The sequence below is a fragment of the Phaseolus vulgaris genome, chromosome 3 (assembly GCF_000499845.2).
Source record: "Phaseolus vulgaris cultivar G19833 chromosome 3, P. vulgaris v2.0, whole genome shotgun sequence".
NCBI classification, from domain to species: Eukaryota; Viridiplantae; Streptophyta; class Magnoliopsida; order Fabales; family Fabaceae; genus Phaseolus; species Phaseolus vulgaris.
Window position 1 is genome coordinate 48246682 of NC_023757.2, and position 15451 is coordinate 48262132.

Here is a 15451-nt window from a genome sequence, read left to right on the forward strand (position 1 = left end):
AAGACACAGCACATAATTTGTAACAAGATATGCAAGGAAAAGGATAAAGTGAAATCATTATTGTCCTGTTGGTTTCATGTGAAAGAATTGATTTTATGAAATATGAGATATATTTTAAAAGGATAACAGAGCACAAGTAGCTTCACAATCACTCCTCCCTAAAGTGATAAATCTAAGAAGTGAGTGGATGCTATTAATGAAGAACTTTTCTTTTTAGCACCAGTCTTTTTTTTATAAGTATTATTCGTATAAAGAAAAAAGAAGATACTAATAAAGAAAAGCAAGATATGAAATTTGAATTTTGTACACCAGTCTATTAAAGAGATATAGAATTTTAAACAAAAAATAATAATGAAAAAAATAGTTCCTTATAACACAAGAAGATATTGGTGACTTGCTGTCTTTGCACTTTCCACAAATCACATGGAATTAAGTTGTGGTGTTTGCACTTTATGCTTTTGGATGTGGTGAAGGCCTCAGTGTCAGTGAATAGATAGTTCTGGAATAAGCCCGGAAATTTATGGTGGTGTAGTGTGCTGCCTCATTTTCCCCACTCATCCCTCATCCATAAAGGATCAAACAACTTTCATAATCCATCTTTTAATCATTCTAAACCTTTTACCTTACTTATGTCATAAGCCTTTCTTTCATTGCTTACTACCATTTTATTTCATACTTTAATTAACAAACTGCTTCTCAAATTTATGGTTTATCAGATTCCAATCTTCTGACAAGACAAATTTATTTAGGATCATAGTCCACTTTCATTAACTGTGTTCTATGTAAATCGACCCACCAAACCACTGAACCTTAAATTTAAATAAACAATTGAATATTTCGAGTATGAAAAAAACTGATTCAAGACTTGAAAAATCTCTCAAGAACTAATAAGTAAAATTTGATTAACGCGAGCCAAAAATATTTAACAGTACATGGTCTCAAATATTAAACAGTGTTGGGTCTATGCTGGGGTTCAAATATGCTCCTCATGCACTATTTAGCATTTTAATTTATTTTTACGTCAAAAAAATATTAAATATAAATCAATTTTAAAAATAAAAAATAATTAATTGTGGACTAATTTTTGTTGAAAATAATTATAAATACAAATATATCTTAATGAAATTTCATTAATCATAAAAAGATCTCTTACTAAATAATTGGATTATTTTTACTATATTGGCTATGGAGGCGTGAGCTATATGTAAGAAGAAGAGGAATGATGTAGAAGATTGGTTAGTCTAACTCTTATTTTTAGGGATTGAAATGAAATTTTAAGATATGTAGATTGACTCACTTGCTTTATATCTAACCTTTGTGGATGGTAGGATAAGCCTAAATAAGCCAACAAATTAAAATAATCAATTTATCATGTGATTTTTTCTATCGAGTTATCGATCGGTCCATTCCACATCATTCCTGGTCATATATAAAAAATAATTGTTATTATATTATATGTGTTTAAGTTATTCAAACATAAAAAATATTAAATTTGTACTTTAAATAAATAACTAGCTAGATTCCGTTGCAAATATGATTGAAGTTGAATATTTTTGTTTTATGTTTTACTTCTATAATTAATTTAAGTATGATTTGAAAGTATTATATTTAATAAAAAATTAAAAAAATTAAGTACTATACAAAAAAATTCACAAATTTTTAATTTAATTTTTTTTTTATAAATAATGCCATGATTTCTTATATACAAAATTTCATTGATTCATTGGTATTAATCTTTTTCATAAATCTTTTCCAAAAAAAAACACATTCCTCTCTTTTTTTCCCCTTTCATTAACATTTTCTGCCTCTTCTCTCAACCTTGTCACAAATTATATGCTCTCGCATATTTTACTCTTTAATAACTCCATTTTCTCCTTATCTCCTTCATAGTTGTCTTTTACTATGTAATTGCCCTAATAATTAACAGATTTCTTCTCATAATTGTGAATCTCATTACCATTAATTTTGAGATTTAAAAAAAAAATCAAATAGACATTTCTCTCCAAGAAAATCATCTTCTTAATGAATCACCGTTTTTGTTTCAATGTTATATTAATGATACAAGGAGGAATAGTTTTGTATTGGTCCCGTGTAGCATTGAGTAGCTACAAAAATCTGTTTTATCAATCGGTTTGCAGCAACATCAATAGTATTACCCTTGTAAACCGAGTTTATAGTTGACCATGATGTTGTTGATATGCAGATGAAACCATTAAAACGAATTTTCCAATATTACCAATAGAGAATTTAAAAAAAATATATAAAAAAAATTGGTTGCAAGCATATCTGAGAATGCTTATGCACCAAATCCATGCATAACTCTCTCTTGTCACATCCCTTGAAAACCATAAATATATTTGATAAAAAAAATATTCTCAAATATTCCTTTAGTTTCTTTCACCAGTTCCAAGATAAAATCCTTGATCAACACCAAGTCATCTCTCAAGAAGAACATTTCAATAGTTGTGATTCCTTCTATTAGCAATTTATCCTGAATAAAATATTTATTATTGGTGAATGGACTCCAACAATATAGCAATTCTCCAACCCTTTTATGTCCTCCTTATCTATGTGAAATTATAGTTATGTCCATTATTTTACCTTCTCCTTGTTCTTCGTGCCAATATTTGTGTTTTTTTTTTTACTTTTCATATTGTTTTGTTCGTTATATTCACTTCTTTAACGAAAATCCCCCTCCCCAATTCTCAATAATTTATGTACAATATTTATGTGCACTTTTTTTCCAACTACCATATCTTACCTCCTCCTACCTTTTCCTTCTTCTTCTCTTTCTTCATTTTTCCTTCCTTCTTGATAAAAACCTAGGTAGGTTTACCTTCAATTTATAGGTTCCAATTTGTATCCTATCCATTTTTTTTATAGAAAGTATTTATAGATGTGCAATTTTTTTTATAGAAAGTATTTATAGATGTGCAATTACATTAACTTATTGTTTATAACACACATGTGCGTGCACATGTATATGTGAAAAATAATATCTTTCTAAAAAATAACCGATTTAATGTTTACATATTTATTATCATTAAAATAAAGGATCATTTAGTACTCCTAAATTGTTAGACATTAAATCGTTCTAGTCTCTAACAAATTTGTTTCGGTGTGTAACCTCCATAAAACTCCATTTATGAAATATTTTCTCTTTTCCTTTTTCCCCATATGTTTTTTCGATAAATTGGTAAAGAAAAATATTGTTATTAATGTTTTGCCGTAACCTACTTTTAACCTCGTATCCTTGGTCCATGTTGTATTATTTATCATGATCGTACAATTTCTTAATATCACCCTTCTTCTCATTGTCTCTTTAATAACATATCTAATTTCTCGCTCATCGTTAGTTTGTCATAATAGCCTAAGTCGGACCAATGTTAACTATTTATGTATTAAACAAAATTTAAAGTCTCAAAATAGCCTAGGTGAGACCAATAACTATTTATGTGTTAATTACACAAAAAGTAAAGTGTTTATTTTAAGTGATCAGCATACTAGTGATTTTCTTTTTAGTTTTTAAATGGTCTCTAATTTAGTTAGTATAGCAACTAATTATTTTTTGTCTCCAAAATTGATTTATATTTCATGTTTTTCTTGTAGTGATTGCTCTAAATTACATCATTCTATAAATATAAAAAAAATTTATATACAAAAATTACAAATAAATATGCATAGTCATGTAAGATTTTAGTGTTTTTTTATTGGCAAATGTACCATTTTAGTGTAATTTTTTTACACTAAAAAATTGTCAAATTTTATGACAGCTTTAATTAAAATAAATATAATTATGTTAATTAAGGTTAGTCAAAATTATATTGAGTACGAGTTCTTCTTTTAAATTTTCAAAATAAAAATTATGTGAACTATTTAACAATTTTAGTATAACTTTTTCTATTTAGATAAAATCATTAATGTAAATAATAAACTTGTACTCCATAAACACAAATTTTCTATTTCTATAATAAATATTGAATCTGCTATTTTTGTAATATCCAAAATAAATTATACCATTTACGTAAAATCCGATAATTACTTGAGCAATCTTATTTGAATAGATGATATTATTATAAACTCAGTAATTTTTTTTTCTTGATTAAACTTGCCTCCACCTGACAAAGGTAACTGAAATAATGTTTGATGAGTTGAGTAGTAAAAGCTGAGTTACATTACATGCGTAGTTGGCTTATGATAAGGAGACAGATAGTGAATGCAGCGTGCAACTTTGCCAGAAATGCATGCTCAAACGTTGAACCACACATTAAATACACTTTACCAGAGATGCTTATAACTCAAACCACGTGCCTTTGCCCTTTGCTTTTAGTTACTACTACTAATATATAATTAAATATATCCTTCTATTCTTTTTAATATGTCTACTTAGGAGGATATCACGCAAACTAAACAATGAAATTACATATATTATTATTATTAATATTAACTTTTTAATATGTTTTTTGTATGTATGAGTATAAAACATTTAAAACTTAAGAAGAAATAGGGATATAGGTAACAAATAATTAGTATTATAATAGTTTTAAATAGAAATAAAGTTATTTTGAAACTCAACAGATAAATAAGATAGAGTGGTGTATATAAATGTAGAGTTGCATCATTAAATGTAAGCATCATATTAAATGCAAACATCTACCGATACGTTCTTTTATGTTTGTCTGTTGTAGTTGTTTTCTTGGCCATATCACAGTTGTTTTTGTAGTTTGTATATATATATATTTTGGTCTACCCATATTACAGTTGTTATTGTTCACTGATTTGATTGAAATAAATATATAAAGTACATGTGCCTTTTTTTCCCTAACACCTTATGCTGTCTGCTATAGTTTCCTTTGGGAAAAATTTAAGGAACTCTTTTACATGACAAAAATAATTTTTAATGTGCCTTTATTATATGTATCAATATTTTGTATTTGTAAAAGGGTATAGTCATAATTTTCTTCAAGTTACTTTCAGATATTAACGTTTTCTCTAGCTATTCCATATAAGTATGTGGATGACAACACTTTCAGAGACACTCTCATCGAGACACGGAGACAGAGATAGAGATACGTATGCATTAAGTATGTTTCAGTTTTTTTTTTAACAAAAATATATTTTTATGATTGGTTAAAAAGAATTTGTTTCTTATTTTTATAATCATAATAATAATTTATATAATAAATTTGAGTTTTTAAAAAATTAATGTATTTTTTCTTTTTAAAATTGTGTTAGACCTATATCAAAATTGTCAGAAATCTAATAAATATTTTTAAATTAGATACTTAACCGATAAGTGTCATACGAGTGTCGTGTCCGACACGTGTATCTGACACGGACACGTCATTTAAGAGGAGTGTCCGAGCTTCATAGATATGTTTCAGACATTATTATCTATTGTTTCTTTTAATAAAATGAGGGTAATTATTTTCAGAAAAAATAAAATAATAAAAAATACTTAAAATGCTTCAACATGTATACAAACATAAAACAAAATAATAATAACCACTCTAACCCCATAAATAAAATAAAAACAAATAAGGATGATAAATGGCAATGGACCAATAATTCTATCACGAATTCCACTACATGAAAATAATTAAATAAAAAATAATTTTAAAAACCAAAATAATTAGTTACTATTTAATTAAATTAGAGACAATTTTATAAACTAAAAAAATATTGGTACATAAAGTAGTTTTTATTATTAATAAAAATTTATATAATATTTTTAAATTAGTATTTAGCTATTAGTTACTAAAGTTTTAACTACTTACTACTTTATATTTTAAATTAGTCTCTATTAGTTTTTTATATACTAATTTAAAATTTTTTAGATACCAATTCAGAAACCATTTTATAATTTTTATTAATAATAGAACCACTTTAAATATAAATAATTTTTTAGTCTCTAAATTAGTATCTAATTTAGTTAATATAGTGACTAATTACTTTTTGTCTTTAAATTTGGTTACTATTTAATGATTTTGTTGCACAATTGTTAGCTTTTTATATACACATTATTTTTATTTTGGAAGATGGATTTGTAGTTCTTATCTTAGAATAAAATGTGCTAACAATGATTTGTTGTATGTTAATACTTTATTATGATTAAGCTCTTAATAATGACTTATTATATGGTTGGATTCATTGGGAGACGACTTGGAGTTATCTGATCATAATTATATTATCATATCTCTAGCGTTAGACTACGCTAATCATATTAATTTAACAACTAAAAGAAAGCTACCATAAAGTAGAGGGACAATAACACTAAAGTCTCTCTTTGGTGGAAAGATTTGAAAGGGATATGAAAGTTTGAGGAGTGGGAAGGAAAGTTTTTGCTACCAAATTTAGAATATAAATAATTAGTATTTAAAACCTTGATAGCTAATTAGATATCAATTTAGAAACTAATTTAGAAACCAAAATTTTTTTTAGTCTCTAAAATGGTCTCTAATTTAGTCACTATAGAAACTAATTATTCTTAGTCTCTAAAATTTATTTATATTTCATGATTTTCTTACATGAGTCGGTCATAGTTTTTTAAGATATATATATATATATATATATATATATATTTAATTTTTATTATTATTTTCAAATTTTGTTTTGCAGTAATCAGCACAACCGATAACCAAACATAAAACATTTCCAGAAGCAAGAAACAAGAATCTGTGGCAGAGCACATAGTTAATTGATAACATTAATATTAATTAATTGTGAATTGTATTTACTAATAAAAAATGTAAAAATATTGGAGCATTCGAGTAGAGACACTGACCACGTTGCTTGCTTCTTAATCATGTCTCCAATCTTAATCACATGTTTCCAATACGACCCATAAATTATTTGCAATTTGACATTTGGAGAATAAGATATACGTTAAATGGATTGCCTCCTTATGTTTCACTCATTACGTGCAAGGTAATAAACACTTCAATACTTCAAAAACTGCAGTATCTTCTTTTGCAGTTTTTCTTACATTCTACCAACGTATTTGATAAATGGCTTAAGGAACTGGTATTATCGGCTTGTAATTATTGGTGAAAAAATGTAAGTTAAATAAATAAAAAATCATTTACAAACTATCTTTAATCATATTTATTATAGTTGATATATTTGAATCAACATAAAGATACTTTTGAAAAAATATAGTTAATTAGTTTTAAATTTATATTTTTTTATATTTAGATCCTTAGAGAGTACTACTCCAGTAGTAAAACTCTCACAGGCCTCACTATTCCAAAAACACAATGAGTGAGTAGAAACACAATACAAAAGGAGGAACACAAGACTGTTGGGTATGCCAATGAAATGTGATGTACTGGTAAGTCTTCTCAAAAGTCAATTTTAATTCTCATTCATTCTTTGCAGTTTCTTCTGTTGATTGGATTTTTGTTTCACAATAATAATAATGTTATCTTTTACATCACCAGACAAATTCTTCTATCCAACAACTTAGTAATTATCCTATAAGACACATTGTTTGTGAGGCAAATTATTACACTAACAGGTCAAAAGTTTTTCATGCATACAACATTATCCACCTTATAAGAATTAAAGTGGGGTGTCATTGACATCTTTCACTTTGATATGATAAGCAAGTAGCATCTTTATATTTATTCACTTCACATAATCTTCTTCCAACAATTCCCACCAAAAATTGATATATATGTAGTTGTCCAGCTTAAAACTCAAAAGTTTCCTATTGATTGCAAATTACCAATAATATATATATATATATATATATATAGAGAGAGAGAGAGAGAGAGAGAGAGAGAGAGTGTGAGTGAGAGAGAGAGTTAAAATTGCACTTTACACCTATATATTATGGAATGAAGTGATTACTTATATACAGAGAGAGCTAAGAAAAAACAGACTACAGGTTGCGGCAGAGAAAGCTGGAGCTTGGTTTGACTCATAGTTTATCATTAATTAAGAATGTACCAAATGATACCAAAAACTTTTAGTAAAATAACTCAGGAATATAAAAAAAAGTGCTTTTGTTTGTTTAAATTACGTGTTTCTCTAATTGGGATTGATAACTAAGAATTTGTACTGTAGTGAAAAAGTGTATAATAAATAAAAAAATGTGTTGTTATTAAATAGCACGTTGGCTTGCTTACCTCAAAAGGCAGTTTAGTTAATGATTTTGAATAAGGTATGAAGCAGATCCAGGATATACGTAAGGAAATGGAAATGGCTTCATTAATGATTCTGCTTATGATTAATTAATATAAAGACATTTAATCCGATGAAGTATTTAGTTGATGATGGACCCTCTGCACTTTTGCCATGCTACTTAAGGACGATGCCTTTCAAAGTTTGGTTGTTATCACATGCCCCGACAAACCTCACTCCACTCTTTCTTTCACTTTCTTCTCCTTTTCATTTCTTTCCAAATTTTTGTTTTTTTACCAAAGCTAAAGTGAAAGTAGGGAGTTTTCACCTTTCAGCATGGAAAGTGATAGGAAAAAAATGGATTTCAATCAAACTTGTTTAAGCCATTTTAAACTTCACTTTGACACACGTTACATTGAGTTGAACTTCAATGGCAAAAACATAATAAAGTGGTGATTAGTAAAAAGTTGATGTCTTTGGGGTGAGAATTAGTCTAGACTTTTAATCATTTTACCAATAAGTTCAATGAATTAAGAAAGTGGAATAAAAGGAAAGTGAAGAGAGTAGATCATGAATAATGATATTAATAGTAATATTTGAAACTTATGAAGAAGTTAATGTGGGAAATGTGGGATAGAAGAGAATGAGAAAAAGAGAAGAGAAGAGAGGAGAGAGAATAAGAGGGAGGAAGAAGGTGGGTAGCACGTTAATTCATTATGAGAGGGGGTTGTCACCCTCACTTTCACGATTCACACACAATGCCAAAGGCAAAAAGTGTATTCATATCCTCTCTCTCCCTTTTCCTTTCCACCATCTCTCTCTCTTTCACACACACAAACACACTCTCTGCAATGCATCAAATTCCATGCCCACTCTCAAAGCATGCTCCCAAAGCAAATTAAATATTCCCATCACAAACAATGCTCCATATATGATAAAAAAAAATATACATTTTTATTACCACATAAATCAACCCAAGATTCTTTCAGAGTTTAATCAGAAGTTTTTACTTCATTTTCTGATACGTAGTAGATTTAAGTATTAAGAAAAATATACCATAATAATATTTGGTTAGAAAAGATTTTCTTTTTATAAAAAAGGAAACACTTTTTTAACATGGGTATCTCTTCATTAAGAACTAGAGATTAATGCTTCAAGAAACTAATAATTATTCAAGAGTCTAACTTTCTTACCAGATATAAAGTAATATATAATTTTTTTTACAGAATCAATTCATTAAAAAGTAATATATAATTTTCAGAATAAGTATTATAAAAATCAATAAACTTATAATCTGTGATTCAACTATCTTTATCATCAGAAAAGAATGGTCTTTACACTGTTGAAAAGAGTTATAATGAATAAGTAGAAAAAAGACGGTATGTTATTAATTGGTTTGGCGTTTTATTTATTTATTTGATATAAATTTAATGGTTAATTTGAGTAAAAAAGAGGTTGGTTGGTGGTAGGTACTGAAACCAAGTGGAAGGCTATACTTGGAGGAAGCAAGAAACTGGACAACCTAGTCGTTTTGCTTCTTCTTATGTTGCTCTGCCCTTTTCTTACCATCTTTCACTCTGTTCAAGATTTGTCATAGCAACAACAACAATATTATTATTTTTATTCTTATTGCACACAAAAGCTTAAGGAAAAAAAATCTTTTTGCAGAAAACTCACATTTCCCGCTCCCTCAATTGTATGAAACCACCTTCATCTCTGTCTCACAATGCTTCCCGCTTTTGCAATTTGGTAACCCTGTTCTTCTGAACCAGATTTCATTCTTCTTTTTCTCGTTTCACGAGAAAGTTGAACGAGAAATGAATAGCAGAACACGCAGCACTCTTCACTCAGTGAAACCTCCTTTAAAAGATTCTAAAGTAACTTCTTCTTCCTCTTCTTCTCCTACATTCTTCTTTTTTTCTGTTTCGAAAAAAAAAAAAAAACTTCATTTTGAAGCATAGACTATGAGCCGCTTTAACAGTTTGGGAATGATTCTTGTTAAATGATGAGAAAAGGTGTGCGCTTTTGATCCAAATCTAAACTGGGTTCTTCAGCTTCTCTTACGAAACGAATACTTTATTGTTTTATTTATTTTTTGTGTTTACTTTAGTGTACTTTTTCGAGTGGGGGAAATTGAGTTTTATTATGATGATTTGCTTATTGGCGAATGTGGTAATCAGGGGAAGATGGAAACGGGAGGGAAGAAAACAATGGGTGGGCTCAAGAATGGGCGCCGATCCAATCGAGAAAGGAAGATGGCTTTGATTCAAGATGTACTTTGAATCTTCCTCAAACCTTGTTTTCACATTATGTTCCTTTTTTTCTTTCATCCAAGTTTTTGGTTCGTTATGCAAAATCACTAGCCCTTCATGTTTTCAAGGTTGGTGCAAATGCAGGTAGATAAGTTGAAGAGGAAGCTCAGACATGAAGAGAATGTTCATAGAGCTTTAGAAAGAGCATTCACAAGGCCTTTGGGATCTCTGCCTCGTCTTCCTCCTTATCTTCCTCCATATGTTAGTCTCTCTCTCTCTCTCTTGTTGTTTAATCACACACATTAACTGTGTGTTTTATTGTTAATACACATTCCAAGTCAGTTGGAATGGAGAAGTATGAAAGAAAGTGAATTAAAATGGACTTAAGTTTGGATTGTTTGAAAGGAAATCCAAAAACCCCATCAGTTTCACGCGATGAGTTTTTTCATTGTATCAATCACGATCAAGATACTGTTCGATACTTAATGTGAATACCTTTTTCCAGCGGACATTCAAATATTAATTTGTCATGTTGAGGGATTGGTTCCTTTCGCTAGACTCAATTCCTCTTGTTTGACTTATAGTACTTGCAGACTAATTTTTTTTATCATTAAAACTTAATATGGTTTTCTAAGTATTGCTGGCATTATTTTTTAATTAATTTAAGTTTTATCTCAATTATGTGTGGAATAAAGTTTTGCATTAAATGATGATACCATACAGGAAATTGAAGTGAAGCTTTAGAATAGCGATAGGAGAAATACTTAAGGAATTTACTTGAATTTTTGTTACTTTTTTTTATTGGTGATGTGCTGATTTATGAATACAAGGAGAGTAATGAGGAATGTGTGTACTTGTTCTAGACATTGGAGCTGTTGGCTGAAGTAGCAGTGTTGGAGGAGGAGGTGGTTAGACTTGAAGAGCAGGTTGTGAACTTTCGTCAAGGTTTATATCAGGAAGCTGTGTTCATTTCCTCCAAGAGGAATGCAGAGAATTTGAATGACCTTATTGACCAAAACACCATCAGGAGTTCTAAGCATCAGAGATCAAAATCGATGTCTCAAAGTGAGTTCAATTCAACTATGATGGGTAGGCCTCATGCTTCTCTTGCCAGAAGTGCTTCCAGCAGAAAGCTATTGTTCTCTTCTGACACTATCAATGAACACACTGGGAAGCTAGTCCATGGAAAGCAATTGCACAGAAAACAAGATTCATTCTCATCTATTCCAGAAGAGGGAAGGGGAAAAGAGAATCGATCATTTGGTAACTTTGTGAAGGATAAGCAATCACCGGAGAAGAAAACTACAGCCAAAGTTACTTCTCCAATAAAGAAATCTCCGCTCAAACAAGAAACACCTGAGAAGTGCATGGATCACTTGAGGTTACAGGTAACTGTATGACAACCTCACAAATACCAATTTCAAAGTTATTTCAATTAGTCACTTGAGGTTTGGAACTGCTTATTTGTTACAGCTAACATAATAAGTGAATGTTTCTTTAAATTAAGCTGAACCAAACATGTGCTTAGTATTTATCGTTCTGTCCATTCAACAACATTGCTTTTTCTTTTGCTTGCTCAGTTGGACTGGAGATTAGTAGACCATGAAAGGGCTCAGAGTTCTTCAAATTCATCAGATGATAAGGTTTCAGAAGTTGATAGCACACCCAATAGAGTTTCAGAGGATATTGTCAAGTGCTTGAGTAGCATTTTTGTTAGAATTGGTACATTCAAGGACAAAATTGGGGAAGCAAAAACGCCTTCACGCTCTGCATCAGCTTTCAACCAATTCGGCAAGGAAAGGGATCACTTTTGTGATCCTTACGGTATCTGTTCAGAATCCAAAACAGGAGATGTTGGTCCGTATAAAAGATTATGTGAAGTCAAAGCCTCCACTGTTGATCTGAACCGGGCATCAAATGCTGTGTTTCTGATCCACAGATTAAAGTAAGTAGTTATCGACTGTTATTAACTGTTTTGATTGAGGAAACTATTGGTGTCTATCTAATCTTGCTGACAAATTCAGGTTCTTACTCGGGAAACTAGCTTCTCTCAACTTGAAGGGTCTTACTCATCAGGAAAAACTTGCATTCTGGATAAACATTTACAATTCCTGCATGATGAATGTAAGACACCTTTGTGCTATTGGTTTACTGCATCTCATTACAATGCAAGGCGGAAGAAATGGGTCTTTTAGTTCTAGATTTGAATTTGAATTTGACGTCATCTTAGCTTGCTTAATATGCTGAGAACAAACATTTAAAACGATTTTGGTTTCAATGTTGTAGGCATATTTAGAGCACGGCATCCCTGAGAGTCCAGAAATGGTTGTAGCATTAATGCAGAAGGTACGATGATTTGCGCTATATTCTCAACATTCATTATTATTATTGTTATTGTTGCTAATGATGATGTTGTTAAACAAGAATATTCAAAGCAGTAGAAGCATTGCTGGTCCTTCTGTCTAACTTCTAGTGGTTGTTCAGTTTACTTGTATGCTGCTAGAAAATACTAATCCTGAGCCCTATGGTCATCTACCAATAAATCCCATTTACAGAAAGAAAAAAACGGGGGAAAAAAATCATTAGACTCAAGCTCACCATGTCTCTTCCGATGCTATAATAGGTTCTAATGTTATCTGAGGTCTGACATTAAACCATGTTCAGACTGTCCCTATGAAATTAATTCATTAGCTAGGTGGTTGTAATGCTAAAGGCCATTTCAATTATAGTTCCGAACTTCTTATACCTATTTCCTACAAACACTATTTAAGTATGTAATGTCCTTTCTATATATATATATATAAAATGTGCAAGTTAATTAACTAAGACATGGCAATGCATGTGTCAGGCAACTATTGTAGTGGGGGGCCAGTTGCTCAATGCAATTACACTGGAGCATTTCATCTTGAGACTGCCTTATCACCTCAAGTTTGTAAGTGCAATAATCTTGTCCTTTCTTTTGAAGTTAGAGTTCATAGAAAATAAAGTTGACTTTCCTTAATTTTTGTGTTCATGTGCATTATACTACTCTAAATGCCCTAAAAACCTCAATTTCGTCTTGGCTTCCTGTGACAGACGTGTCCAAAAGCTGCAAAAAATGATGAGGTTAAAGCACCAGGCATATTTGGCCTGGAATGGTCTGAGCCCTTAGTAACATTTGCACTTTCCTGTGGAAGTTGGTCTTCACCTGCAGTATGTTTTTCTATCTTAATTTAGATGATAAAATTATTATGTGGGCAACGGTTAAATGTTCTTGAGCTTTAGGGACGGTTTAGATGATTTTTTCCATAAACATTTCTGAAGGAGAAAAACAAGAAGAAAAAACTAAATTAAATTTTTTCACAAGTTAAAATTAGCCTACACAGTTAAAAATAAAAATTCAGAAAAATTATAAGAGAGCTTCTATAGATTAACTTACACAAGTTATTTTAGATTATGAAGAAAATAATTTCAATTTTCTTTTTGAAGTATCTATGGAAAAATTTGTCAGATCCCAAATGCTTATGGAGAAGTTGGCATGTTACCAATATCATGTGTTCTGCACCCAAATTTAGATTTGAAAATTTGAAAATTACTTTATGAACATCACATCCGAAACATGAAACCAAACACCTTATAAGAAAGAACAAAATGTTCTTCCAATTCCACTTTTCCATTTTACACAAGGATGTTGATTATTGTGTTATTTTTTTTGTTAATCAAAACTAGAGAGTATATTTTATATGTAGGAGCTTGTCAATGTCATCACTAGTTAAGAAGCATTTCATTCGCCCTTCATTATCATCGCTAAAGAAAGCATATATATTACCTGCCTTTTCTATTTCTATAAACATTCTTTTTTAATAAAACATTTTTACTTTTGTTTTCTTAACCAGTGTGACATACCAAATCATCTTTTTTTTCATTTAGGTGAGAGTTTATACAGCATCACAAGTTGATGATGAGTTAGAAGCAGCAAAGAGAGACTATTTACAGGCTTCAGTTGGCATCACAAAATCAAACAAGTTAATAATTCCCAAGTTGTTGGACTGGTATTTACTGGACTTTGCAAAGGACTTAGAATCTTTGTTGGACTGGGTCTGCCTCCAACTACCTGACGAAATGAGAAACCAGGCAGTTGAATGCCTTGAAAAAAGGGGAAGAGATTCTCTAACACAGATGGTACAAATGATGCCCTATGATTTCAGTTTCAGGTTACTTTTACACCAGTAAGTTCTGAGAAGTGTTCAGGTTTCTTAAGTTTGATGTGGTGGGTATTTTGTACATTGGTGGTTAACACATAAAGTACATAAGCCAAAACACTTAATGTTTTCTTGTTTGGGAATGGGTTTTGGCATTTGGGTCATTGCTGGCTGGTTAGTTATGCTTTTCGGAGATATACATAGAAATGGAGAGCTTTTAAATCTTAGACATTCATTTTGGCTGCAACTTTTTGGGTTTATAATAATATCATGTGTTGCTTTAACACCATGACACCAAATAGAACAACGTTCAATAACGTCAGCATAACATGGATTTTCGTTGGGGTAACTTTTATGTTATCATTTAATTTTAAAGTTACATCTATTGATTTTTATAGTAAGTATCTTAAAAACCATGCTTATAAGTGTAATTTATCATTTAAAAGTACATCTTTAATTCTTAAAAGAATACACCAAATTTAGAAAAAAGTCAAATATAAAAATCAACAGATAATAGCTTTTAAGTTGCGAGAGATTTTAAGTATAAAACAAAGCAGTGGATCACAGAAAATATTTGTACACCGCAATGCATCGTGTATGCTTTCTTTAGTAAATAGAAAATGAAATGGAAGGAAAGAAAATAATGAGAAGAAAAGGAAAGGGAGAAAATAAATAATGAAAGAGAGTGAAAAAATGTTTTTATTAAAGGAGAAATAATAAACTGTCCAGCCGTTATCGATAGCCTTAGATAATCCTTAAGTTCATATTGTTTTTACTGGAAGTTCAAAGGTTAATCAAATTAACATGTTAAAACTCAAAAGGTGTATTTACAAAAGACATTTAACATAGTAGTATACTTTTATTGCTAAACAATATCTAGATTTAAACTCCATG

At 30.0% G+C, this 15451-nt stretch overlaps 1 protein-coding gene across 3 annotated transcripts; it reads left to right on the top strand.

Annotated features, from left to right (window-relative positions):
* The first annotated feature begins 9542 nt into the window (after positions 1 to 9542).
* On the top strand, positions 9543 to 14841 carry LOC137808314 (uncharacterized). 3 transcript variants are annotated; one of them, XM_068609358.1, is made up of 11 exons: positions 9543 to 9820; positions 9897 to 10001; positions 10305 to 10397; positions 10521 to 10637; positions 11240 to 11764; positions 11957 to 12321; positions 12401 to 12500; positions 12663 to 12722; positions 13225 to 13308; positions 13452 to 13568; positions 14286 to 14841. In XM_068609358.1, the coding sequence occupies exons 2-11, from the start codon at positions 9942 to 9944 to the stop codon at positions 14586 to 14588; spliced, it is 1824 nt and encodes a 607-aa protein (XP_068465459.1). In that variant the 5' UTR covers positions 9543 to 9820; positions 9897 to 9941; the 3' UTR covers positions 14589 to 14841. The 3 variants fall into 3 exon arrangements, with proteins under 3 accessions (XP_068465459.1, XP_068465461.1, XP_068465460.1); XM_068609360.1 differs by lacking the exon at positions 9543 to 9820 and having other exon boundaries at positions 9984 to 10001; positions 10505 to 10637; XM_068609359.1 differs by lacking the exon at positions 9543 to 9820 and having other exon boundaries at positions 10000 to 10139.
* Positions 14842 to 15451: the final 610 nt, after the last annotated feature.

Coding starts and splice junctions, on each gene's coding strand:
- LOC137808314 (XM_068609358.1), top strand. CDS start 9,942: ATGAATAGCAGAACACGCAGCACTCTTCACTCAGTGAAACCTCCTTTA. Junction 10,638..11,239: donor CTCCTTATCTTCCTCCATAT/GTTAGTCTCTCT, acceptor TACTTGTTCTAG/ACATTGGAGCTGTTGGCTGA. Junction 13,569..14,285: donor GAAGTTGGTCTTCACCTGCA/GTATGTTTTTCT, acceptor TTTTTCATTTAG/GTGAGAGTTTATACAGCATC.